The sequence below is a fragment of the Tasmannia lanceolata genome, unplaced genomic scaffold, assembly GCF_043159265.1.
Source record: "Tasmannia lanceolata isolate RefF3 unplaced genomic scaffold, GAP_Taslan_0.1 ptg000011l, whole genome shotgun sequence".
Classification (NCBI taxonomy): domain Eukaryota; kingdom Viridiplantae; phylum Streptophyta; class Magnoliopsida; order Canellales; family Winteraceae; genus Tasmannia; species Tasmannia lanceolata.
In genome coordinates, this window is record NW_027518688.1 from 20,626,866 (window position 1) to 20,654,865 (window position 28,000).

The window sequence follows — 28,000 nt, forward strand, 5'->3', positions numbered from 1 at the left end:
TATTTAGGTTGTGGCCCAACAAATGAACAGTTTGTATCATCCTTCGAAGAGGGCTCATTGTACTTCTAGAGAATACTAGACTTCAGGCCCACACAATGTATAATTTCTCACAAAATAACAATAGGAAATGCTAGTGGATTTTTGGGCTAACAGAGTTTTGTACAAAACAAAGAAACTATATAAATAATCATCAATTCACAATAGGAAAACCACACTAGTACATACATCCATGTTCCCTTCAAAAAAAAAAAAAAAAATCACAAGCCCTTATGAACTAAGCACATCATATTCAAAGCAAAAATACACAAATCATCCTAAGATAATAACAATGACATGTAATCAAACAAAAAGCCTTCAATGGTTAGCACTCTCCACTCCTCCATTCTTGTGATAACCAGGAATCTTCTCCTTGATCTTTTCAAAAATACCCTTCTTCTCCTTGGGAACCTGCACATCTTCTTGGCCTGTCACCACCACTTCTTCGTGCTCAACCGCAACTACCTCGTCGGTCTTCTTAGCGTGTCCTCCGGGAAATTTCTCTTTGATCTTCTCTAGAAAGCTCTTCTTCTCCTCTGTATTTTCTGTTGGGATTTCATCCACCTTCTCGATGGCGACAGCCGTGTTTTCTTCCTGCTTAACTTCGATAACCTTCTTCTCTTCTTCCGCCTTCTTGCCGGATTCTTTCTCCTTGATCTTTTCCTTCAATCCCTTCTTCTTCTTCTTCTTTTTCTCCCCCTCTACCTCCTCTTCTTCATCGCTGCTACACTGAAAAGTTTCGAGCAAGAATAAATGTAAGCAAGAATTACATAGATTATGGTTAGGGATCTTCTTCTTTTTTTTATTGGTAAGCTGGGGTTTGGCGGGGACCTAACAGTTTATTTGATAAAGAGAAAGATAAGATACAATATAAAGCACAAAAGCCATCCTAACTCGGATCATGTGGGAGGGAGAATCACGGGTTAGAACATATGAGCGACGAACACTAAGCCTAAGATTATGACAACCGATTGTAACCCCAAAACCTATTAGACTCAAAATTACATTTAAATTTGGGTCCAATAGTAGGTTTACACCTCACAATCGGTTTGTGATAATCTGAAACGAACAAGGAATTATTGAGATTATGATTGTAAAATGACCATTTTGCCCTTAATACTAGAAGCTTGGTATTACTACAAAATACAATTGATTTGGGCCAACTTATACAACGTCAAAGTGATCAGAGCATTCCTTTCTAGTGGGCCCGACGTGGAGATGATATCCCAAATAATTAGCCATTGATCCAACGGTTAGATTCGCCAGATCACACGGTTACTTTTGATTAGGCTGGGCCCACTAAACAAATATCCCAGATTTGAAATGACCAAAATATCCTTAATTTTTTTGTCGATTCCCCCTTCCTCTAATCCTCTTGGTGGAGAACAGCGGAGAAAAGAAAGTGGAATCGATATAAGGAAATACAGGGTATTAAATTACCTTGCCACCCCCCCTTGTTTTGGTATTCTTCCACCCATCTTTTTTTTGTACTCCTTATCAGACAACACATATTTCAAAATCCCAACTAAATAGAGGGATGTGAAAACTAGAAAGTCATCAGAACAAGTGGGTGGCAATAAGATTTATTGATTTTGCTTTCTTATTTCATTAATTTTCTGCTTACCGAGCTAGAACTGCTGTGAGATCGATGGAGCTTCTCAGTAACACTATGCTTCTCCTTTTCCTCCTCCTTTTCACTCACTTGAACCTTCTCAAACTCGGTCACTAGAACTTCTTCTTCTTCTTGAGGCTTTTCTTCCTCTTTTTTCTTACCCAGAAAGCTTAGAAATCCACGCTCTTTCACTTCAGTCTCAACAACCTCACTCTCATGGTGGTCTTGTTGTTCTTCAGCCATGGTAAACTTAGCAAATACAAGAAATCAAAGAAGAATGAAAAGCTTGTAACAAAGGTTTGAACTATACAGAAAAATGAAAGTAATGTTGCTATGGGCGTTGTTTGTTTTATAGTATGGGTTGTAGCTTTTTATAGCAGATTTTCTGTGAACGCGTCTTTTAACACAACGAAGCAATGTACAGGAAAAAGAAAGGTTAGCTAATTGAGTTTATTCAAGCAACCGACTCAAATATTAAAAGAGTGTGACAGTACATGACCAATTGGAATATGACACGTGGACATTGAATGTGAGTGGTGGTGTGGGACCCATGTTGGCGTCGGGAGGATAAATCTTTGAAGTCGGTGTGGACACGTTGACATATGAGGAGTTGCCACGTGTCTAGACCTGTTTTTAGTACGGATTCTTTGAATTAAAGAGATGGGTGGCGAGAACAAAAGGAGGGGTTTTTTTTTTTTTTTTCTCTTCTTTTATGATTTTGAGAGGGGCGTTGATAAATCCACCCCCTTCTACTTCTACGATGATTCCACCCATTATTTTTCAAAATGGACGGTACAACCCACACATTTGATGGGTCACTATGTAAATTGGTTGCGGCCCAAAAATCATTTCCATAGGATGATCCCAACCGTCCGATCTATAGAAGTTTCCATAATGTTAGTTGCTCTTTAGATCAGAGAGCTAGAATCATCCTATGGTAATGTTTTTTGGGGCGTAACTTATTTATATTGTGGCCCATCAAATGGACGGTTTGGATGATCCTGTGGTGTGGGCTGTACAGTCCATCTTGGAAAATAGAGGGTGAATTAATCATAAAATGGGGTGAATTTATGACTGCCCTTTTGTGTACTATTTTTACTTTAGCCATTGGTTTCAGCTAATGTTCCAAAAGGAGGAGTAGTCTTTTGAATTTTGAAGGTGGGAGTGTCGGTTGGCTGTCGATTTCGCCTTTTTCTTTTGATTTATTGCTTTTTATATTTTTCTTTAGAGAGGATTAGATGTCTATCTCTCTGTTTCCATTACTCTTACTTTGCTTTTGGAATGGGCAACACTAATTCCTCCTCAAAAAGGGTGTAAAGTTGTGAAATATTTGGACTCTTTGATAATTATTCTAGACCTTCAACTTGGTGGGCCCCGTGACAGGTAATTTACATTTGGACCCATGGATTTGTCTGGAATCATCATTAATCCAACCCCATTTGAGCTGAATTAAACCCTTGATTAAACTAAACTAAGTAGGAATTTTGACGAAAAAATAATTAAAAGTTCAGTCAGTAGCAAGCCAGGATGGAAAGTCCCGTTCTGGGTTGGAATTATTGTTGCAAGTCATGATTGAAAGCCATTTTCTTTAATTTTTTGTGGTTATCCTTTGAAGAAAATATCTAGGTAAAGATTTTTTATGAGCAATAGCCATCCAAGATGTTTTCTTTTGTAATTGGTCTGGTGAGATAATAGCTTGCTAGAATTCTTGTTGAGCAGATGATCCAACACCCTTCTAAGATCATTTGTTTGTTGTGGGACCCACAAGCCTAATATATGTTTATGTGCTCTGTTTGGTTGCCGGGTTTTTTTTGTTCCTGGGAGTTTTGTGGGAGAGTAAGTTAAATTTTGGTCCCATCCCATGTTTGGTTGCCTTTTAGCACTAGGTTTATTTTAATCCCACTCTTGTAATGATTACTCGTGGGGTGAATTTTTTAATCCCACTTCTTTAATGATTGCCTTTTCATCCCATCCCAAGATAACCCCGGGAACAAAAATAAACTCAGGAACCAAAAATAAGCTTGAGAAGAATTTTTTTCTACCCAACAATTCAAGCAACCAAACAAAGGTTTTTTTTTTCCCAGCATATCTCCCAGGGTATTTTTTTTCTCCCACATAACCAAACATGGGATTTTTATTTTACCAGGATACTTCTAGGACTCTTTTTTTCCCACCTATCTCCCAGGGTATTTTTTTCTCCCACATAACTCCCAGGAACAAAAAAAACCCGGCAACCATACAGAGCATTAAGTGTTTGGATTGCCGGAATTAGGGATTGGAATCATCAGAATATTCCAATTCCCGATTCTCCCTTGAACAGAATGAGAAAATAATTAAAATTAAAATTTCAATTCAAAAAAAAAAAAATACTGTAAAAATTCCATTCTGGCCAGGGAAGAATCAGAATACCCTCTTAGGGTGAGCAACAGATTCTGGCATTTCCCCCTCCAATTCCGACCCAGTGATGGTTCCGCACCCTTAATTCCAATCTTTCTTTCTTTTTTTGAACCAAACACCAGAGTTAGACTGAATTGGAATCAAATTCCGATTCCAGCACCTAATTCCGGCAATTCAAACAACGTTATGGTTCGTTTAGATAGTTGAAATCATGAATCAGAATCACCATCGTATTCTGATTCTCCCATAGATGGAATGGGAAAAAGTTCTAATAATAAATTCTAATAAAAATTTAATTTCAACTGGGGTAGAATTAGAATACCATATATTAGGGGGGAAACAGATTTCAACATTTTCCCAATCTATTCGGCTTTGGTTTTAATTCTACTCCCTTATTTCGTTTATTTATTTGAACCAAATAGCAGAAATGAGCATAATCGAAATAGGATGTTGCTTCCAGCAATCCAAATGCATCCTTAGGTCCTGTTCGTTTAAGATTTTGAGAACCGATTGTGAGGAACAAACCGATTATTGGATGAATTAAATGAATACTACAAATCTGTTGAATGGTGAGCCTGTGTGACTGCTCTCACATGCAACAGCCAGCCGCAAAATGCCTTTCTGCGATGGTCCATAACATATCCCATTATTATATAACATCCTCCTGAACTTAATTAGAAACTATAACTAAGTCCCTACCTTTTATATAATTCCTTAATACCATTACTTTGGGAAGAGATGAAATCTTCAATCTTTACGATATTCTCAATGTTGGCACCGTCATTTCGCAAAAATGTGTTAAGGTTCACGTTACATAGGAATACACAAAAGTTTAAAATTCATTATGTGTTGATTTTAAAACTGATTAAAATAAGCTTATTATCAAGGCTATGGATGTTATCCTAATCATAATTAAACTTTTTACCTGGCTTGTATCATGCGGTTATTTTTCTAATAATGAAGCGTGGTTAAGCGATCCTACTCACATCGGACCCGACACCCAACTGTTGTGGGCAGTGAAACACGCCAATGTTAGAGATAAGCACATGGCGGACCTTGTACGAAGGTGTTTTAGTGTTTGACTTAGGATGTGATAAATTACACTCTTTTCGACCGAGTTAATAGAAAATTTTAGTCATGAGTGTATGATGTGGTCCTCATCAATGTCTCGAAAATATGATAATATCTATTTGATCGTTGATAATTATAGTCATTGAGTGTGGATTTATGCCTATATTTTTCTTGATCCAACTAATTCTGAGTCAAATAATAGGTTTTGGACTGACAAACTATTGCCGTAATCTAAAACATTCAGAGCCTTAGTGTGTCAAGTCAAGTGTCACCCCAAAATCAGGTTCACTCTTTTGTGAAGGGTTAACATTAAAAAACATGATTTTTAGGGAGATTAATCACAGTCCTTCACAGAAAGACTGAAAAGGGTGATATCTAGAGGATGCACTTAGTTGTGGTGAAGGAGGTGAAACAACCTCCAAATCTAATCGTGTTGGCTGAAATCTAAACACTGTTTTTAAAATATGGGTCCACCTTGACCCCTAATATTCATTCCCACATTACGTAATTAATCAATCAATGAAAGAATTACAATCAATCCTTAATCTTAAGGATTGTAGCTCATATCCTTTATTAATCAAATTCTGGTTGGATCCAGGGCAAGCCCAGCTTAGCAACCCAAAAAGGAAAGAAAAAATCGCAGCAAATAATGCATTGGGGCTCGCATAATTGGGTGGTCTAAACCATTCATTTGTATAGGCTCTGCCACCCAAAATTTTCTCCATAGGATGATCAAGTGAATGAACTTCAAAAAGCAATGGTTTTGCCCTTTACTTCAAAGATTGTACACCATTGTATAAAGACCTCCGGGTTGGATGGTAGGATCGTTCTATGGAATTTTTTTTGGTGCGCGAGGCCTATACAGAGAAATAAATGGCTTAGACCTGTGGAGTTGCTAGCCACCATTTGGTTTCTCTGGAAGGGAGGGTATGCTTGATTATTTGTACGAAATTAAGGCCTCCTATTCATTTACTCAAAGATTATTCTCATTATTATATCTTCGACGAGGGCTTTCCTTCCCTTCAAATTTTACTCTACCGTAACAGGTGAGGGAAGGAAATATGCTCATGATCAAAGAGAAGAGAGTCCATCTGTGAGTCTAGCGGATTTTGATTTGCATTTTCGTTACTATGATGATGCTGTTGACATAGGAATAGGGCTTTCCATGATTTCGTAAATGTTCGGGTCTGCAACAGAGTGGTTGATTTCCTCAAGCTCGAACAGCAGCTCCCATTTGTTGAAGTATAAATGATAACACAACTCTAAAGGCTTAAGCTTTTGAAGTAACTGGTTGTTTGACATGGTATCTGCCCGATGGCCGGTCTTGGGTTCAAACCCAATAACTCCTTGATATTAAAAATCGAAGTGTATGGCCGAACCCAAAAAAGGGAGGCCCCACGTGAGGAGGGGTGTTGAAGTATAAATGATTAAATAACACAATTCTAACTGCTTAAGCTTTTGGAGTAATTGGTTGTTTCACAGCATTGTCGCAAGCCCTGATTCGGCCCGAATGACTTTTGAGGATTAGAAGATGATGTGGACGACAATGACCTCTTCTTCTTCAAGCACGCGAGGCTCTCTTGCTGGTCTGACGTGTGGTGCCCTACCATTCTTGGATATATTCTACTATGCGGATTCAAGAATAGGATCCTGACGGGAGGTGAGATTAAAGGAGACGATGATAACATCTGATAAACCTTCGAGCAGGACGCACGGTCAGTAGGGGCGGAGCTACATGTAGCATAAGGGGGCAGCTTCCCCTGTTGAGTTGGGCCAAACTCTTTAATAGGCTCAACTCAATTGGGTCCAGCCTTATGTATAAATCCTGGCTTTGCCACTGAGTCGGCGACAAGAGTGGGAACTTCAAATTGGAATGAAGTAACTGGGTTGGAATGATGAATCGGTGAAAGACGATGCAGGGCTAGTATCAATGAAGGAACTGGTAGGGTTAGAAGTGATTGTATTCTAAGCAGAAAGTAGGAAGCGATTATGGTAGCCAGCGGACGACTAGATTGGCCATTCGCCGGAGAACGAAGCTGGAAGGGTTGTGCTCAAGGCGTGGCTGGATCGACCTGTTCTAATACCACGATAAGTCACAAAGAGTGACAGATTTCACTGATTTTGGATGCGAGATGGTCTATGTACCAATGACAGGAGGGCTAAGGGTTTGGATTTCCAGCACTTATTCTTGTCAGGTTAGGTCGGAGGCTCTAATACCATTATAAAATCAAAGGAGTTGTGTTGGTTACCCAGGGTCACTACAAAAGGAGATTTTCACTAATCTTTTGCTAGATTACAATCTATCACAAAGTGTACTGGTGTGATAACTGATAAACATAGAATCAAATTTCGAAAACTAAAGAAGGAGATTATTCTAATCCAATCTAGTTGCCTAATCTATCTAGGTCACCTCATCTAACCAACTTATCCAATCTACCTCCAACATATCCAACGCTGAGATCCCTCACAGTCTAACTGATCAGATCATCAAGTGTTCTGTGCATATGCCATCAAACACATTGGATCATTGATCTTGATCTGGGTGACATGGCAGGCTCAACACTCCACAATTAAAATTTTGGGAAGTGATATATTCAACCCATTTTTTTACTTGGGACATCCCCCTCTTATCTATTTATGAATTTATGATAACTCTTTTACACTTGAGGGGGCTGTCCCAAGTATAAAAAAGGGGCCAATATATCATTTCCCAGAACATTTAAGTCATTAACACATACTTTGAAAACTCTCTCTCTTTTTTTTTTTCTGGGTTTTGTCTAATGAGAGGATTGCAATGACGACCGTTGGATTTTGCGAGCAAGCCAAAGAGCGATGCTTTCAGCTTTTCCCACGTCTATTGGATCCAGGTATATTCTTTGATTGTGTTCTTTTCATATTGATAAAATCCTTTTAATGATTTTTCTTCTTTGTTTGTTGTTTTTGTGTTGTGGGTTTCAGTGAGGAGATATTCATAGGGTCCAAAATTGGCTTTGGTGGTCTTACACGTGATCTTTGTGGGTGCTTTGTTTCTTTTTTACAGAGATTTGATGTATATAACTCAAAAGGAACCATGGTATTTAAAACCATTTATTTTTCTCTTGCTGTTATGTTTACCTTTGTTGTTAATGGCCTTATAATTTTTGTTTTGGGTTCAAATTAGAGTGGTGTTTCTACAATTTTTTTGTTCATGTGGTTCATGGTATCATAGTGGGACTGTTCAGTTTTTGGAATTCAGACTTGGATATGGTTATTTTATTGCAGAGTAGACAAAAAAGGAAAGTTAATGAGTTCACAACTAGTTAAATTATAATGGAAATGCTTATTTATTCATTCTGTTTTTGTTTATGCTTGTGAAAATGCATTTTCTTGTGGGCTTCTGTCTATGTGAAGATGTTAAGTTTTTGGGTTGACAAAACTTCTTATCGTGTTTGATTTGAAGATTAAAATTTTTGGCTTATGGTGTTTGATGCATAGTTTTAAAACTCCCCCTCTTCATTGTTGAGTCGCCTGAGTCGACTCCTTTGACTCACCTGAGTACTCGACCATGTCAACTAGTAATCGGTCACATCAACCAAGTTCTCAGCGGCACTGTTTTTAAGTACTAGGATTTGCTTTGGACGCGTTTTGACTCGCATACACATTTTGAAACACTGGTTTGGTTTGGTTTGGTTCACTCTGATTACTTTTTTATCTTAATGACATTGTCAACGAGCGATGTTACATCTTCTGAATTTGCTTGGGAGTGCCACTCCCTCGTTTTGGTTGCTGGTCAGTGGAAAATCTGCGTTTTATGATGGTTTTCTAGAAGTTAAATTGATTGGATTATCTTAGTTGGGTTGTGCAATTCAGTTATATATTTTGGTTAAACCAAGGAAGCAGGATTCGTACCCAGAGTTGGGGATTCGCGAATCCCCGAATCGCGAATCCGAATCGTGATTCGATTCGAATCCCCGATTCTGGGGAACCCCGATTCCCAATTTTGGGAACCCCGATTCCCAATTTTGGGAAACCCCGATTCCCACTTTATAGGAACCCCGATTCCCAGGCGATTCCCTGCGAATCCCCAGCGAATCCCAACTCCCCACGACTCTTAGCGATTCCCCGGCGAATCCCCGACGAATCCCCAAAGAATCCCCGACGAATCCCCGGCGAATCCCCGTCGACTCTCTGGCAAACCCACGATTCCCGCTTCCCACCATCCCAGGAGCCTTCGATTCCCGCTTTCGAATCCCGAATCGAATCCCGCTTTCGATTCCCGCCTTGGCAACCTTGGGTTAAACACCTATACTATGGGCCAATTGCTTCCCCATATGCTGATGATCTTTTGTTATGTTGTGGCAGTTGAATTCCATTAGAAAGACATAGTCATATGGAGGCCCTCATCTTGACTGGAAATGCTGTCATGTCTTTTCAGTTGCCGTCATAGATGAAGCCTTCAACAAGGATACTTGCTTTTATGTCATTGCTTCAATAAACTGAAGTCCCTTTCGGAGGAGATGACCCATTATACTCCTACTTCTAGATGCACATATGCTTGTTCATGTTGATTTTGTAAGATGAATGATGAGTATATGAGCTGACACTAGCTGGTTCATCCATTGGAAAGCTTTCAATCCAAATTTGAGGTTATAAAATTTCAGACCTAAAGGAACTGAAAACATTAAAACCATGTTTCAAGCAATCTTATAATTTTATAATTTAACATTGTAATGGTGTTGCATGTATCTAGTTCATTGTTAATTGGCTTGTCTGAGCTAAGGTAGAACTGTATATTTTATCTAAACCTTGTATATTAACGAGTAAGCTCTTTTTGGGTTCAGGATTGATTCACCATTTCCTTTCCCTGGTTTGCTTGTAGTTCTGTCCTTAATTTTTCCCAATTTTCAGGTATAGTGTAATATACTCGGTGCTGGTCGCTGCAACATTAATTCAGTATTTTATTACATCAGGTTCTTCTCCTGGGTAATTGTGACTTTCATACATGCCAAACTTTTCTTCAGTGTTGTAGAAATTTCATTTAACTATCCTAATAAATCATTGATGGTGCTTTTCCTATCTGTATAAGACATGATTTTGTCATCTATTTCTCTTATTTTAGGTATGTCCTTGATGCAATGAGGGCTGGGAATGAATCACAGGCCACTTTTAGGTAAACAACAAGGACTTCAAAGCAAGAGTGGATCGTTATAACTGGATGTACTTTTAGAGTTCCATTTTCAAGTAGTAATTAGAGATTTTTTAGTATGATAATGAATTTAGATTGTGAATCATTGATTTGTTAGTACAGCTTAAGTCTTATTTTACTTTTCTGGTGATCAAGAAAAGACAATCTGCTTCAAGCGAAAATGGAACAAATACTACTTCGTGGGTAAAGCTACTGAAGGATATGTATCCTCATGGATCATCTAGCAGGTAGACAAAATTTTTACGGTTATACTTTGTTACTATCATTTTGGAAACATGAGTTTTTGGTTGTTTACTGTACACGCATTCATTTACGTATTAATATATAACCATTGTGGTCTCCTAAGAAGTATCAATAACACCTTTGCATTACCTAAGGTTAGCCTCATATGGGTAGACATCCCGGCAGTTATCTTGGTTTGCCCTAACGGGTTAATACTTCACAAAATGGCATAATCCACTACGGAGGGCCATTTCAAGAATACATTTTGTGCCGCCATTGTTTTGAACAGATGCTCCGTAAATATTAGACATTGCATTGTTGTACCCTTTTTTTTGTTTTGTGCTTATATTTACATGTCACATCATATATATGCATACCTAGAATATAGTGGGTTGCTAGCAAAATGGGAGTCCCTTTTGGAAAAAAAAGATGAGAGCCTCTCTCGTGACATGTGCGTAAAAGACAAAGAAAGGGGCACGTATCCCCACAAAAGCCAAAAATCAAGTTGAAATTGACCAAATCATTGGTCAATTTCACCATCTTCTTTATTTTCTAGACGGGATCCCGTTTTAGAAGTGTTTTCCTAGAATATATGATCATATACCTAGAATATATGATCACTTATGGATTTCACCTTCTTGAACGTAAGATTTTACTCCGTGCAATATGACACTGTTAAGTTATCAACTTCTCCAAAAGCTTAAGCTGTTGGAGAAAGGCATTATTTATCTTTTATACGTGAACACTCCCCCGCATGTGTGGCCCACTTGGCAAACATGTGGCACATGTGGTCCCACTTTGGGCTGACCATCGCATGTGGATTTTTGCTATCCGGGAGGTTTGAACTCGAGACCTTTGGCTCTGATACCATGTTAACTTACCAACTTCTCCAAAAGCTTAAGCTGTTGGGGAAAGGCATTATTTATCTTTTATACTTTAACAGACACTAATTCCTTCCTCTCGGTTGTGGCAGAAATTGGACTTGCACCTATTGTAATGTTGTGCAGGTACTACTGCATCTTGTTTATATCCTTCTTTTGTATGCTTAACTAGAATGTTTGTTTCCGTATTTTTGTAGAACTTGGTAATATAGTTTATTCCATAAGTTGATGTTCTCATAATATAGAGGTTGGAATAACTTTGCATTACTTATTCCATGTTTCAAGCTATGTAAGAGTACCTCCATTAAGTTGAAATTTGACTTCCACTGTTAGGAGGTAGGATGGATATCTATTCTTCTCAGATTATGGGGCTTTGCCAATACCTGAAAAAAGCAGCTCTGCCTATAATTCACCTACCCCAGCCTCACTTTTGTTAAGGGTAATCGGCTTTTATGTAACATGACTACTATCTCTATTCTCGCAATGGATATCTATAAACTCGAACATGGAAAAACTTCTCAGACTAAATCATTTGCACTTCTTTTGTAATGTATATTCCACACGGCTTATTGTACTTTGATCTAGATTTAATAACGTAATAGGGGTGCGAGTATTGAAGCAAATTTCAATTGTAAACAGGAAGAAAATCAATAAGCACATGTTAGAACTGTTGGTACATCACTAGAGGAAACAACAAAGGCCTATGAACATTAACAGTAATCTGAATAGTGTCATGAATAGTGAAAGGCTTCTACATACATATAGATAATGACTATGACTCCCAGTTCCCATCTTCCAATCTAAACCAAACTACTATCTTTAGACCTGTTCCCTAATCCGTAAAAAATCTAAACTCAAATACCAACACATATAGAGACCTAATTACACTGACTTGCTAATTAAGAAACATGATTTTTCCTAAACTTTACTTTTCTAAAATCCCTAAAAAATTTTGAAACTCCCAAAAAGTATCCACAAATGATAAAAATTTAAAAGCAACCTTTCTTTGGAATTGTTCTTCTCACTCGATTTTGCATCATTTTTGGGTTTATGTTGTTTCAATCTGCGGTGTACCTTTTCGCTCAAGTGTAACCTATCACTTTGAGAGTAGCTGACTCTAACAAGCACATTTATTGACCTTAATATTTTCTTAACAACATATGGATGATGCTACTTAATAATTATGGCTTTTAGAGACATGCTTGCCTCAGTTCATTCTCAAATGAGTGTTAAATGCTTTCTTGAGATGCTTATTAGTTTCTTTCTAGCCATTTTTTCAATAATTTTTTTTTGAAATGGTATAGCATAAATTCAAAAGAGGATACACCTAAGGCGTGAACCGAGGTCCCACAAGATCTAAATAAAGCTAAGGAACCAAACACTCCTCCATAAGCTAGGTAGGCTCGGCCAAGATGTGATCAAGATCATGATGGATTCCATCTTTTGCAAGCTCATCCACCCGTTCATTGGTCGACTGCCATACATGATGGAAGACGATCTCTCCCAGTAAGACGATCCATAATCTCATCCATCAAATCAAAGAATACCCATGAAGCTATGTCTGGGTGATGCAACCACTAGATGACATTCTTTGAGTTACCCCCCATACTTAGATGACATTCTTAGAGTCACACTCAATACTCAACGGCTCATCCTCCAGCCCACTGATGGGGGACCATCCAAGATGACATGAAGAATTAAGGAGTTAAGAAGATAGGTCCCATCATTAGTGTTAAGAGGTTTATTTGGTTTTTAGAGTATTATTTGAGTCATTTTAAGTCATACCCTGGGGTGGGGGGTATTAGAGTTTTTTTCGTCAAAATAGCTTATTTTCTTTCAGTTGTGGCGGTTTAAAATAGGCCCCACACATGTATTACAGGAATTTAAGTGGGAGCAAGTCTTTAAGTCCTTGGAAAGGGGTACTTTAGTACTTAGGTTTTTTTAATTTGTTTGATATAAATACTTTATATTGGGTTTGTGAGAAAAATTACTACATTCATTTGTTATTTCATATTAAGAGCTTCTTGGAAAAAAGGTCTCTTCATAAACTTCTTCATTGGTTAGATGCCAAAGAAACTCATGGTGTGAAGCCTTGAGACGAGTAGATTACTTCTTATTGCTTGTCATTTATTGTTTCTACTAATTTTCTCTCATCTATTTTTTTTTTTTTTGTGTTTTTTTCCCATCAACAACATTCTCGGGCACCCAAAACCTCTATTGATCTCACCCAAAACCTCGCCTGCATTATTTTCCACCTACCTTCTATCCAAACCCCTAAAATAACCATAAAAAATATTTTCAAATCTATCCCTATCCCCCGTCCCTCTCATTTTGCCCCAAAACTCATTTTACAATTTTCTAGCAACCCAATCACCTATTTTAGGAGCCAAACCCCTAATTTTTCACCCATCTTTTTCACTCCCAATATCCCTCTCATTTCTCAAAGCATCGTCTTACATCAGTTTGTTTTTAGAGCGAAGTATCAATCCTTCTTTCAATCGTCCTGCATCACCCACACTTTAACCCCACAGGAAGGGTCAAAAATTCAACCAACTTGGAGTCTGTAGTTCCCACCATACCTTTGAAGGCTACCATCCTTGCCCCAGTGTGGTTCCTGATCAAGTTAAGCAAACTTGAAGGATTGGAGCATCTAGGAGATGGTATATCAACCGAAAAGGAGCCGACTATGTAGTATTTCTAGGACCTCCTAAGATCAGCCATCGACAGCCCCTCAAAGAACAATGACGCTGTCTCCCAAGCGATAACCAAACTGCAAACTGAGGTTCAAATCGCTTTTGGAGACCTAACCTCACACTGGAACACCTTACTATTCCTTTCCTTCCACTAGGTCCATAGAGTAGGCATCAAGCATTGATTGCATGATGTCCTCCCTCTCATAGACACAATTGGGAGTACCCAAGACTCCATCACCCCATCATAGTGTGTAGAAACACTCTGGCCACCCCAAAGCGCCTATGAACAAATCTCCAAACCTGAGAGGCCACATCACAATAGACCAAAACTGATATGAGTCCACATCTTCCACGCACATCGAGCAATGATTGATAATCCACCACCGGTGGATGTGGTGTTCCATCGTAAGAATCTTATCAAGACAAGGACCCCAACAAAAAGCAAGGACCTAGAGTGGGGAAGGTAGTGGTTCAGGAATCTTCCAAAACCTAGTCGATGATCTCACCACCCCATCTCTCCCAAAGAAATCCGATGATACAAAGAATCAACTATGAAGATCCTCAAGGCACTGCCACACTCTTTTGTCCACTCCTCGAGGCCGAACAAAGGATCCCTGCAAGGTACCAAAGAAGCGACGAAGCTCATCAACCTCCCACTTAAAAAAGTTGCAACGAAACTGTACATCCCAAGGAACTGAGGTGTAGGAGTCAACCACATGTCACGATCAACAACCAGTCTGAAGAGATGGGGGAATAGCATCCAAAGTGGCTGATTCGCACACTAGATGCCCCACCAGAACTTAGCTCTGGACCCCACACTCACACTAAATTGAATGACCTTCTCAAACTCCACTAGGAGCCTAGAGATCGCCCTCCATGCTCTAGATTAAGGATGATTCAAGAGGTTCACAATGACTCAACCACCCAACATCACCCGATACTTGGCGGAACTGACCTCTGTCCAGAGACTCTCCATCTCCGCCTCCCTGTCATTCCAAAGAAAATATCTTTGGAGTCTTTCCAGTATATAATAACACTCGCTGTCAACATTGCGCAACACAAATTTGATGAAAAATTCTATGCAAATTATTCTCCCCTATTATTGGAGAGGAAACAATAAATTGGGTTTTATGCTAAAAGCTTCCAGAATCCAATGGGATCTTTGTAAATTTGATTAGTGTTATGATGTATTCAATTGGGAAGTTGATGTAAGACCGGGAAGAGAAATAGAAGAAATGGAGGAGAAGGGGTAGAGTAAGAGAAGAAGAGAAGAGAAGAGAAGGAGAAGAATAGAGGAAGAAGAAATTAGGGGAGAAGAGAAGATTAGATGGGAGGAATCTTAATCAATCTTTAATTTCATCAAAACTAAAAATCTCTACTACATAAGGCCCTTTATAGGTAATGGAAATGAAATTCCATGGAAATAACTAAAAGCCCTAAAAACTAAAAAACATGAAAATAAAATTCATAGAAACTAAATAACATGAAAATAAAATTCTAGAAACTAAATAACATGTAAATAAATCATAACGGGCAATCATGCATCTTATTGGGCTACGATTTGCACCATTCTCCCCCGCTTGAAAAGAACTCGCCCTCGAGTTCTAGTCCGCTTGGATCAAATATGTAGACGATCCACTGAAACAGTAGAAGTCATAATCCGTCGGAGGTTCTCATGATATCTAATGCTCGTGACAACCGTGAGAAGCGCCGGAAATGCCGGTAGAGTGATAGGGAAGAAATTGCCCATGTAGAATAATAAAGACGCAAACTACCATGGAGAAGTAAACTGGCTGGGAAGATAGCAACATACTCCTCCTGGATCGGCATGATAGCTATGGGTAGTACCAATCCATGACCATCCTCCAAAAGATCAACAACAATAAGCTCATCCATGGGCATCTTATGTGGCTCAATGACGTCAGACTAATAATCCTTCCGATGATCATCATGTGCATCGAAATCCTCTGTCTCAACCTCCACAATCATCTCGATCGGAACATGTACCGTAGAATCAATCTTGTCACCGTGCTCATATGCTAATATGGAATCTGCATCCTCAATGAACTGCTCGTGGTTTGCATGCTCTGGAAATGCATCATCAGTCATTGATTCTCTATCTGCCATCATGGACTATATATCCAAAATTATCTCGGGCTCAACAACTATAATGGTCTCATCCACAATGTTAGCGGTATCATCACGTAGCTTCTCAGTAGTGTTAGCAAATTCCTTCTCCCCTTCTTGAGAACTAATATCATCAACAGGTGGGATGGGAGAAGAAGTAGCTAAGCGGCTCTACAAATTCCACTCATGTATGTGACGCTTGAGATATTTGTTTGCTGCTTCAATTTCGGCTTCTCGTTCACATCGGGCTGCAACTTTTCATTTACAACGAGTTGCCTCCTCGCGTAACAACCTTTGCTCGTACCGATAAAGATCCATTAGCCCATAAGCTTTCATAATTTCGTAACGGACCTCCTCCCATTGACGGAATGGAGGTTTACCTAAGTTACGAGTTACGACGCTACGTCACCATATGTATCCAGACTGATTGTGCTTGTCATCTCGCGGTTTCTCTGGCTTAGCAGATGGGCGCTTGGTGATCATAGCCGTAGGCCCGTAGTACTCATAATATGCATCCAGAGCATCGATCCACCGTAGACATGCATCCTCATAATAGCTATAGTGAGTGTGGCTTTGCAAATGTCGATCGTCCTACCCATCAAAATATGGAACAAATGGTGGAGCCATTGGGATCGATGTCGAAAAATTAAATCAACTGTTTGATCCATCTGCCACATTGAATGGAACACAATGCTTTTGCGGATCTCAAATTGAATTCCTTGTTGGCTCGGATCCGGTAGGTCGGACCAAAATTGATAGACGATGGAAGTTACTTGAAGTAGTGCTTGCACTCAGTGCTTGGTGCTGAAAGTGGGCTGTATAGACTCTTAAAGTCGTCACGACAACTTTCGTGCTGATGGCGAGGCCAAATTTTGGAGCTGAAATTGCCCGTACGAAGAGAGAAACAATGAGCTGGAGAGAGGAGAGATAAAGTCGAGAAAGAGAGAGAGTGTGTGAGAAGTGAGAGAAGAAAATTATATTTATGTTTTTTTCTGTTTTTTTTTAAATTTTTTTGGGGTGTGTGTTTAAAGGTAAATGAGGGGGGATTAGTCTTACTTAATTGGAAGGTGTGCCTAGAGGAAGAATGGGGGTAATATTCTTTGGAGTTAAAGAGTCGGGTGTCCAAGGGAAATAGGGGGGTTTATTTACCTTATATTATGAGGTAAATAATAGATTTAAAGAATGAGGGGTGGTCTAGGGAAAAAAGGGGGTGTAGGGATTCTTTTTTTCTTTATCTTTTTTACTCAAACCGAAACCCTTTTGGGTTTCTTCTTTGCAGAGTACAGAGAGAGTGAGGGAGCGGCCGCGGCGCGGCGGCAAGGCAAAAGGTGGAGGCGGCAGCCCGTGGAAGCTCCAACGAAGGGTTGACGACGGCGGCGTCTCCGGCGAGAACAATTGTTTTCTCTTTTCTTTGCAACTCTTCATATGAAAGGGTTTAGGTATGTAGGAACTGGTTTTGGATTGTTGTTCGGTTGGAGAAGGAGATTAAGGTTAGGGTTTTCAACAAAAGATTTCTCCTTCCTCTCCCTTTGCTAGGGTTTAGTTAGGGTTTTGGATGACAGAGATTGGGGTCTGTGATTTGATGGGAAAATTTCAATTCAATGGTGGCTTGTTTTGTCACCAAAATTTGTAACAAGAGGTGATGACCAGGGAGCTCTCGGGTGTGCTAAAGCAAAGGGTTTCTGGGTTGGATCCTGGATAGGATGAAGGGTTCGGATTGGGTGTAGTCGGTATGTTGAAGCAAGGGTTTGGATGATGGTTCGGGCAACGACAAGATGGATGGTGAGGTTCGGCTAGGGATTGATGTTGGCTTTAAAAGGGTTTTGTCTGTTAAAAAAATGGTTCGGATTGCAAATTTTCGAGACGAATTTCTCGCGAGCCGCAGCTTGATCTTTCAGCGTGGTCTTGGATCCTTTTGCTCTGATACTAAATTGATGTAGGACTGGGAAGAGAAATAGAAGAATAGGAGGAGAAGGATAAGAGTAAGAGAAGAAAAGAAGAGAAGGAGAAGAATAGAGGAAGAAGAAGGGGAAGAAGAAATTAGGGAGAAGAGAAGATTAGAGGGGAGAAATCTCAATCAATCTTTAATTCATCAAGACTAAAAATCTCTACTACATAAGGCCTATTTATAGGTAGTGGAAATGAAATTCCATGGAAATAACTAAAAGCCCTAAAAACTAAAAAACATGAAAATAAAATCCCAGAAACTAAATAAAATGAAAATAAAATTCTAGAAACTAAATAACATGTAAATAAATCCTAACGGGCAATTATGCCTCTTATAGGGCCTACTATTTGCATCAGAAGTTCAATGGGAAGGTGAAGAAGACTCATCAGATAGTCAGTTAGTATTTACTAAATATTATTGGTATACGGATTATTTACAATATCACACCAAAATGAGTAGAAGGATAAAGAATGCAAAATAGACTGATATAACTGTGATAAATACGTATGCTACCTTGAGGAATGGCTCAAAGACCAATTTAGTCTTCATGTTTTAGTTAGTACGTGTTAACTTACCAACTTCTCCAATAGCTTAAGCTGTTGGAGAAAGGCGTTATTTATCTTTTATACTTTAACACTCCCCCGCACGTGTGGCCCACTTGGCAAACACGTGGCACATGTGGTCCCACTTTGGGCTGACCATTGCATGTGGATTTTCGCTATCCGGGAGGTTTGAACTCGAGACCTTTGGCTCTGATACCATGTTAACTTACCAACTTCTCCAATAGCTTAAGCTGTTGGAGAAAGGCGTTATTTATCTTTTATACTTTAACAGTACGGATTGGTGAAATGATGGAATCGATAAAAATTCTTCCAACGGGCCCTGGAACACATTGTGTACTAAATATGATCAGTATATAGATTATTGAAAATTTCGCTCCAAAAATGAGTAGATGGATACAGAATGCAAAACAGATAATGATATAACTGTGATATATGCTAACATGCATATTAATATGTATGTTGCCTTGAGGAATGGCTCAAAGACCAATTTACTCTCAAGGCATGAACAATAAGCTAGAGTTCTTGTAAGGAAGTTGGAACTCTTCTTAACAGTAAGATATCCATGGAATGGGGATATTTTTTGTCCATAGAATGAGGATATTTGTTTTCCAGCATGTGCATCGTTCTTCCAATGAGGTAGCAGATAGCCTTGCTCAATTGGGAGTCTCCAAGGAATCGTTGGCGCTTTTTTATTCTTGTTTTGTTTTTCTTCCATTGTATTGACCATCTCGGTCTCTTTCCTTTAATAATTTGGCTTCCTTTTTCAAAAAAGAAAAGAAAAGAATGGGGATATCAGATGCTTCTCAAACTATCAATTCATGTTGCTTTAGCCAAAAATAACTGGTTAGTTTGAATTTTTCATCCCTGGCAAGCAAAAGCCTGAAGTTGATAACCTGGAAAACAAGAGGGTTTAGTTACAAAATCCAAATTTGCATGCTACTGTTCTAATACTTTAATTTGAGATATTTAATTATATGTTTAGTATTGAATGGTTATAACTTACTAAACTTATTTTAGAAAGGTATTTATGGTTATATTTTAATATCCTTCGAGATGTTACTCTAAAATATGGTTATATATTTTAATATCCTTTGAGACATTACTCTAAAATATAGTTATTTCGCTAATGTCTTTCTTACTTGGTGGATTAACTATTGATTCTTATGATGCTCATTTCATGTTAATGTGATTCCAGCCTCCATGCTCAAAGCACTGCCATGACTGTAACAAATATGTTCTTAAATTTGATCATCATTGTGTTTGGCTTGGGACATGCATAGGTCAGGGGAATCATTGCTGATTTTGGTAAGACATATATACAGTTGTTTCTTATCTGTTTAGATGGTACTTATGAAATACTTTGCTTATGCCATTTATACAGTTGTATGATTGTATCTTATCAGAGTTTAACATGATATCAGAGCTCTAGGGCCCCATGGATTCTAGAATCTTGTTGCTAACTCATTTCTTCACATTTGGCATCCTAAAGGAGCGTCTTCGTTCATCATACCTCTATTTCAAATCTTAGCTTAATCAACATCACCATTTACATTACTATGCATGTCACTGTCCATAGATATACGTCTTGTTCTTCCTTTGTTCCCCTTTTCGTTGGGTTGTTGGTCACGAGCAAAATTTTGGGCAAAATTGGTAACCTTTTTGCAGCTATTTTGGGTGAGTTATAGGCTTATATTCTGAAGTTAGGTTTCATGTTGATCCTTTGATCAGATTTGGGGTTTTTTGTTGGAATTTGAGGGACTTGATAGATTTGCATTTCAGAAGTTTTTGGTGATTCTTGTTACTCTTTTGGTGCAGATATAAAGAGAGATTTGTTGAAAACTCTCATCTTGGCTTATCTACCCCTCCTCATTTCCCTGAATTTTCAATTCTTGATCTCACCTATGGGATCTTTATCTGTTAATATGGGTACCTTTTTTGGTTTATATTTACATTTTTGGATTATCTTTTGTAAAATATGTTGTGTAGACGGACTAATGTGCGCGGCGCACACGCGGGCCGAGCTATGTGGTTAGCTCGTTGGGGGTGCCGGGGGCAGTGCCCCGGCCGGGGTTTCCGGGGCAGCTCCCCGGAAGGTAAATTGAAGTTTTGGGTTTTCTCTTAAGGGTATTCGGTAAATTTCTCCATGTAGTGGCGTTGATATATAAGCTACATGTTAGGGTTGCGGGATTAGGTTTTTTTTCTTTTGTGTTTTCTTGGCCAAGAAGAAGAGACTTTGTAACCCTAGACCAAAATAGTGAAAATCCTCCCCTGTGGACGTGGCAGTGCCGAACCACATAAAATATTGTGTTTCTCTGCATCGTTCTTTTGGTATGTTGTTGCACATCGTGTTCGATCTGTTGAGAAGTATTTCTCGGATTTTCTACAAAATTGAATCTTGATCTCTTGGTTGCCCTTTCATTTTAAATTTATTAATCGTCTGAATATAATTGAAGAGTGAATTCTTGAACCCGTTTTAGATGAATGGATGCGGAGTTACCTTCATACGTCTTTGTCATATACAAACAAGAGATTTTGTAGATCAGCGGGTTAGGATCATCCTATGGAAATGATTTCTAGGGCACAACCTATTTACGTTGTGGCCAAAAAATGGACGGTTTGGATCATCTTATGTACAATACCTTCGGAACAATACAGGACTATACGGCCTAAATGGCCATACTTCATATAAAAACTCACACAAACAATGCCAATTCTGTCACTTTGATCATGATTTCTGTAAATATGGGATTTCAACATGATCTATGCTGTTCATATATGCTAAGGATATGTGTGACCTCTGAGAAGGATTACCATTAATCAAATCATGTCCCTATTTCTCAGTTCGGAGCAAAATCTTTTGAACATGACACAAAGGGGGAAGATAGAGGTTTATGCCTCATTATTACTTATTTGGAACGAGTTGGCATTAGTGTGAATGAATTCTCATGATCTCTTAATATATCATTGGTGATATGAAGACTCTAATTCATGGTTCTTTGGGCACTCATGCAAGATGAAAGAAAGTGGATTTCTAGGGTTAGAGAAAAGAGAAAAGAGATGAAATGAGGAAAAATCTAATGAACTCTACCCAGGAGATTGGTTTGTCGCAGATGTCGATACGATAATTGTTGGCGGATTGTGGAATGCAATAGATGCAGAACGATATGGTCTAATGGCTGTTTTTATTGCTCCAACGAGCTTAGGGCAGGTTGATGTCGCTTACAACAGCCTCGATCACTTCCCTTAGACCCCCCTGCGAGATCGTCAGATCCGGGTGGAAATAGGCATAGTTTTAAATTTCCTCCAAAGTCCGAAATTTCGGCCGAAATTCACAATGAATCGGATTTTTATAAATTTTGCCGAAATTTCAACCGAAATTTTGTTTTTCACCCTTATGTACAAAATTTCAACCGAAATTTAAAGATTTCCACTAAAATTTCGGTGGAAATTTTATGAAAACCGAATTATTATTATTTTTTTACATAATTTTGGACTAAACTTCGTCTGAAACCAAATATTTTTCGGTTTCGTTGGTGGCCGAAACTGACACTGAAACTAACATTAAAATCCTTGGAAATAGGGATGTTCTGTCTAAGCCTGTAGATCAGAGCGAGCCATCAGTGCTGACGCTCTGGGTGGGTGAAGGCATTCAAGAGATCAAAGAGTCATGAGTCTTGTCTTGCCTTTTGGAATCATAAAGGAGCGTGGCCTTGATGGTCATCGCTGCTAAGGGCTATGGATCCTTCAATGTCAAAGCCAACACCTCCTTTTAGTTGAGATTTATGGCTTTCTCACGCGTTCATTGGCTGTTTGCCCACTATTTAGATGACTGGATTTGGAAGTTTGGACGATTAAAGAAGAGGGATCTTATATGCTTGGTGGAGCCAAACAAAATATTGATCTTTGTGGATTTGGAGGATTGTAATGTTAGAGCCACCAGAAGGAGTCTACAACAAGCAAACTTTAGCAGTTTGTGCATTTGGAACACTTCGTGCGGTGCCAAGGTTTCAGATTCTTGGTGGGAAATATGGGGAGTGCTACTCCATGCTTGGAATCCGGAAGTCTTTGTTGAGATTGAAAGCAAAGTTGCAGAGGTGATCTATGGACAGATAGTGTGATGGAGTAGGTTGCGAAGCAGCCTGATTATGCACTCATGTTGGTCGTTTTTGCAATGATATCTTTTTAGCCTGACAATGGATGGGGCTATGTTTTGGATCTCATTGAAGGAATAGGATGGGCATATTTCAGTCGAATGAACGAGGGAATTAGAAGAACTGGGCCCCTCTCAGTTTTGAGCCAATCGTCATTGGAGCCTGAGCTAGTAGGTAGAGGGGAGGTCTCTACGATGTGGTTGTAGAAAGGGATAGGCTTAGACGAGGAGTATTGTCTATGTTAAGAGAGAGATTAGAGAAAGAGAATAGTGAGCCACAAAAATGTACATAGGATAGAATTTGAGGCATAAATATAAACAATTACTCTCATGTTTTTGTTTTTGATGATAAAGCAAAATTGATTAATAAGACGAAACATGCACATGTAAACACCAAAATATTTAGCTAAATTCTAGGATCTCTGCTTCAATGTAAATACACTGGGCCAGCTAGTTCTTCATCTCCATGTGACCATATGTTATATATGCTTCCATTCAATCTTGAAATATGAGAATCTTACACATCCCCTCCCTTGTTTGTTAACGTGTCTATCCGCACATTTTATTTTCTAGTAAACTTATACGGTTTCAATTATTTATGTTATAGGTGGTACATTTTAGAAGAAACAACATTGTGCATCTTGACTGGCATCTTGTACTTCATTTTTTTGAAGTCCAGCACTCCAAGAGCATGGTATGCTATTCTCTCATAGATTAAAGTTTGATGCTAGAACTAAAATGTTGAATGCTTTAGGCCTTGTTCGTTTGAGATTATAGCAACCGATGGTGAGTTCAAAACCAATTATTGGACCCAAAAATACTTTTAATTTTGGGTCCAATAATTGGTTTTGGACTCAAAATCGGTTGTCATAATCTTAAATGAAGAGAGCCTTAGTCATGATGTATCATCTATTACTGGTGCCGTTTATCTTGCTATGTTGAGAATTTGGTTTAAGATCTATTGGGAATATTTTTTGCCCTTGGAATTTAATTCTGTACCATATGCTTGACAATCAATGATCATCTCTATGAATGGAATGCATACTCAGGTGGTAGGACGCCGTTGTGATATTCCTTCTGGCTATTTTATTCATTTGCGTTATTTTTCTGCTCTTCCTTCTTCTTTTCCATAGGTAAGGTTGATACAACTTGGGTCATATTTTCTTGTCTTAGAATAACAGTTGCAGTACAACATTGTACTTTCTTTACTATATTTCTTAATTTATGATTTTGCTTTGGATGGAGGCCATTTGAGGCTTTTGTTGTTACATGATCTTATTAGCATGTTTTTTTCCTTGTTTATGGGTCTAGTTTGTAAAATGATGATAACCATATATACTTTAGTAGGTCAGTGGTGTGTTTGTGTGTTTTTTTTTTGCTATTGATGACAAATGAATGAGTATGCGCGAGGGTGGACAATTTCAGTTCTCAGAGGGATATTTCTTTTTGGAGGCCTTTTCCTGGTAATTTTGTTAAGGGTCGAGCCCCATACAAAAGCCATCAAATCAGATTTATTATATAATTGTTGAACGGCTGATACATCTTTTACATGCCGGCTTTGTGCTTAATAACTAGAACGTGACCTCGAATTCATGGTTTGAAAATGATGTCACATCTTGTGATGCAGATATTAGGATTTATTTACATGTTATTAGTTTATAGGATTTTATTTTCCATGCTATTTTTAGGGATTATATTTTCCATGGAATTTTAGTTCCATTGCCTATATAGGCCTCATTGTATTAGGAATCATAACTTTTGGATTATTAATTGAATTGAGAGCTTCTCCCCTAGATTTCTCCTCTTCCCCTATTCTCCTTCTACTTCAACCCTATCTCTTCCCTTCTACTTCTAAATCTTCACTTCTTCTCCTATTCTTCTTCTCCTCTTCTTCTATTCTTCCTTCTCTTCTCTCCGTCTACTCTTTTTCTCCCCTTTCTTCTATTTCTCTTCCCGGTCCTACATCATCTTGTCTCTAGATTTGGTTGCGGTTGTTTGTAGTTGAGCTGATTGTCATGTTCTATTGGTAAGGGATTGCATCAATGTTTGAGACCATGAGCGACCCTCTTGTTGGAGTAAAACTCTCCAAGACAGATGAGTGCATTGGTCTATGTTAAATGATAATGGGGATCTGCTATAATTGATCCACCATAATTATGAATACCATTTGTTTCGGCATTTTGTTTTGATTAGTGGGACGGGACGTACTGTTTGTTTTGTCAGTTCCATTGTTTCGTTTCGGAAAAGATGCTACTACAGAAGTTTTTTTTTAAATAGTTAAAAATTAAAAAATCCAAAAAAGAAATATTGTTTGAAAAATATATGAAACTATTTTATCAACCAAATTTAACGAGAAGACACATTTTATTACTTAAAACATCAAATTTATTGCAATTCATCCATGAAACTAAAAAAAAAAACATTCATAAAAAATCCCAAGTCCTAAGTGCTAACTATAAATATTACAAATAAAAATGTTATGAGAAGACACGGGTTGGGGAAGGAACTCTAGTAAGTCTATCATAATGGATTGATACCCATTATGATATATATGAAACTATATAATGTTTTATATGAAACTATCATAATGGTGGATACCCATCTGAATCAGGGGAGGGGTCCCTTTACCAGTATTCTCAGTTGCAAAGCTTCTGAACATTTATTTGGGCCTTCCCATTTGCGGTGGGCAGGCCTCGACAAGCTCTTGGGGATGCAATTATGGAGAAGGTTGAGAAGTGGTTGTCATCTTGGAAGAGAAACCTTTTATCCTATGGTGGCTGAATTACTCTGACCAAAGCGGTTCTAGCCAATTTATGGATATATTATACGTCTCTTTTCAGATGCCTCGTGAATGCCCATTTCAAACGAAACAAAACGTGATTGATAACTGTGGGTTCTACATTCCCCTGTTTAAAAACTGAGTCAATCATCGACGCACTCAAGTCGACTCAGTTTGACCTTGACTGAGTTCCTGTCCACATCCGAGTTTCGCTCTATTGGGACAATCAAAAACTTTTTTGACTCTCCTGAGTCAATGAAAAATTGACTGTGAATCATTGACTCATCCCAGTTGCCTCAAATTCACCTTGGTAGAGTTCTTATCTGAGTCTCAGTTTTTAACATTGCTGCATTCAGATGGGGGTATTCTCATATGCAAATATAGTTTAGGCCTTTAGGGTCTTTAATCTGATTATGTTTTTTACTATTACTTCACCAGATTCAAATGAAGTTGATCAAGCATATCAATATCATCTTCCCTCAAATGCTTGCTGGGTAATGCTCACTGGTTATATTTTGTTACATATAATATAGCAACAAAATCGAATGGCATTCATGCTGGCTCTTGTTATATAATATAGTAGTTTGCAAAGGTTTAGTCATTAGCTTTAATTTTTTTAGCCTCTGACTCTTACACTTAAGGGATTTCTACGGATTGTAGTTCTTTGGTATTAGTGAGTGAAAAAGTGAATAGTGAACTGGCTTTTCCCTTTCACAAAATCTCCTCATAAAATTGATAGTTCTCTACTCTTCAGACTATTATCAATGGTAATTTGTCTCTGGTATTAGTGTGTTACGAGAATAGAGACCTTACACTCGAGGGCTTAAATATAAATGATGACCAAATCCAACAACTTGGAATGCCCAAGTCACCTACGAATGAAAATTTGTTGGAGGTACAACAAAATTATTCATCTTGTCCTATGCTACTTTTGTGACCGAGTAGCTCAAATCAACTTATTATTTAGACTGAAGGTTGTTTATATATGACACACATCTATGGTGATTGGGACTCAACTCAACTCAACAAAGCCTTTTTCCCAAACTAGTTGGGGTTGGCTAAATGAATCCTTTAGAATGGTGAAAATTTCATTAAAAAGACCGAGATGGTCAAAACTACAAAGGGAAAAAACAAAGGAAAAAAGTACGAAGCTATGTACAAACAAACTGAAAGAAGCGATGGAAATCCAATTCGCATGAGCGGGCTTGCAAAAGTCAACGGTCAGAGCATCCTTGATTTTGTTATTTTAAAAAAAAAAAAGCAATGTGTTGTGGGGACGTGGTCCAAATTTTTTTGAAACATTGTGGCCCCCATATCATTCCCATTTGATTATTTATTATTTTTTTACAAAGGTAGGTAGGAATAACTGAATAAGAGTCCAAATTACCATTTTCGTTTTCACAATTCATCATTACTTGATATGTAGCTAAAATTGTCTTACACTCATCCAACACTGAAGAGCTCACCTGTCATTGTTCTGCATCTATCTGGTATTGACAGATCAAACTACATATGAGTTTGGAAGGAGGCGACGCATTTCATATCTAAGGTATGCATAGATAAATGTTAAGTTTGGCTTGAGTTTGCATTGAATATTGAAAACAAGAAGTGTGGTAATTTATTATCTTGATAAAACACATACCAGAGTCAAATAATAGGCCCTGTTTGTTTTGGATTTTGAGTCCAAAATTGAGTATTGGACCCGAAATTGGGTGTAATTTTGAGTCCAATAATCACTTTTGGACTCAATCGATTCTCAAAATCTAAAGGCCCCATTTGTTTTGGATTTTTAGAACCGATTGCGAGCCTAAAACTGATTATTGGGCTCAAAATTAAACATAAATTTGAGTCCAATAATCAGTTTTTGACTCGCTATCAGTCTCAAAATCCAAAACAAACAGGGTCTAAGGAATGTCTTGTCATTAGTTTTATGGAAAATATCCAATATTATCTCTTAATTTGCAGGGAGATTCCTGAGTGGGTGTATCCATTCAGTAAAGGTGTCTGCAGAAATATTTATAACTTCTGCTGCTCTCGCCGCAGCATCTATACCATTGAACCCTTACCCACAGCTGATGAACTGGAAGCTAAAGCAAGACCACATACATGCTCAGACATTGTATGGGGTCGTTGTTGCTGATTTGTTGAACAAGCCAGCAGGTGATTTTGTGGCTTTGTCTTAGAATTTTTTTCTGTTCTCTTCCAGTATCCACATTCCCTGACCACACAAGGATATTGATTAACCAAAGGTTGTTTTTTCATTAATTTTATGAAATGAAAAACAGCGGCCGAACCCGATTTAAGGATTCGGTGTCTTCATCTTTCTTTCTTTTTTT

The 28,000-nt window shown here is 38.3% G+C and overlaps 1 protein-coding gene and 1 pseudogene across 2 annotated transcripts; one reads left to right on the forward strand and one right to left on the reverse strand.

Annotated features, from left to right (window-relative positions):
• Nucleotides 1-176: 176 nt before the first annotated feature.
• LOC143886601 (uncharacterized) lies at nt 177-2,049 on the reverse strand. The gene is made up of 2 exons (XM_077390650.1): nt 1,661-2,049; nt 177-765 (listed from the first exon to the last, which is right to left on the reverse strand). Exons 1-2 carry the CDS (start codon nt 1,889-1,891, stop codon nt 355-357), a joined length of 642 nt encoding a protein of 213 aa, XP_077246765.1. The 5' UTR covers nt 1,892-2,049; the 3' UTR covers nt 177-354.
• Nucleotides 2,050-6,560: 4,511 nt separating this feature from the next.
• Nucleotides 6,561-27,999, forward strand: LOC143886603 (protein S-acyltransferase 10-like; annotated as a pseudogene). Its single transcript, XR_013253879.1, has 11 exons — nt 6,561-7,983; nt 8,157-8,189; nt 10,004-10,078; nt 10,215-10,265; nt 10,442-10,528; nt 11,497-11,530; nt 19,931-20,040; nt 23,493-23,579; nt 23,935-24,018; nt 27,148-27,213; nt 27,630-27,999. The product of XR_013253879.1 is annotated as a protein S-acyltransferase 10-like (transcript).
• Nucleotide 28,000: the final 1 nt, after the last annotated feature.

Coding starts and splice junctions, on each gene's coding strand:
- LOC143886601 (XM_077390650.1), bottom strand. CDS start 1,891: ATGGCTGAAGAACAACAAGACCACCATGAGAGTGAGGTTGTTGAGACT. Junction 766..1,660: donor CTCACAGCAGTTCTAGCTCG/GTAAGCAGAAAA, acceptor GAAACTTTTCAG/TGTAGCAGCGATGAAGAAGA.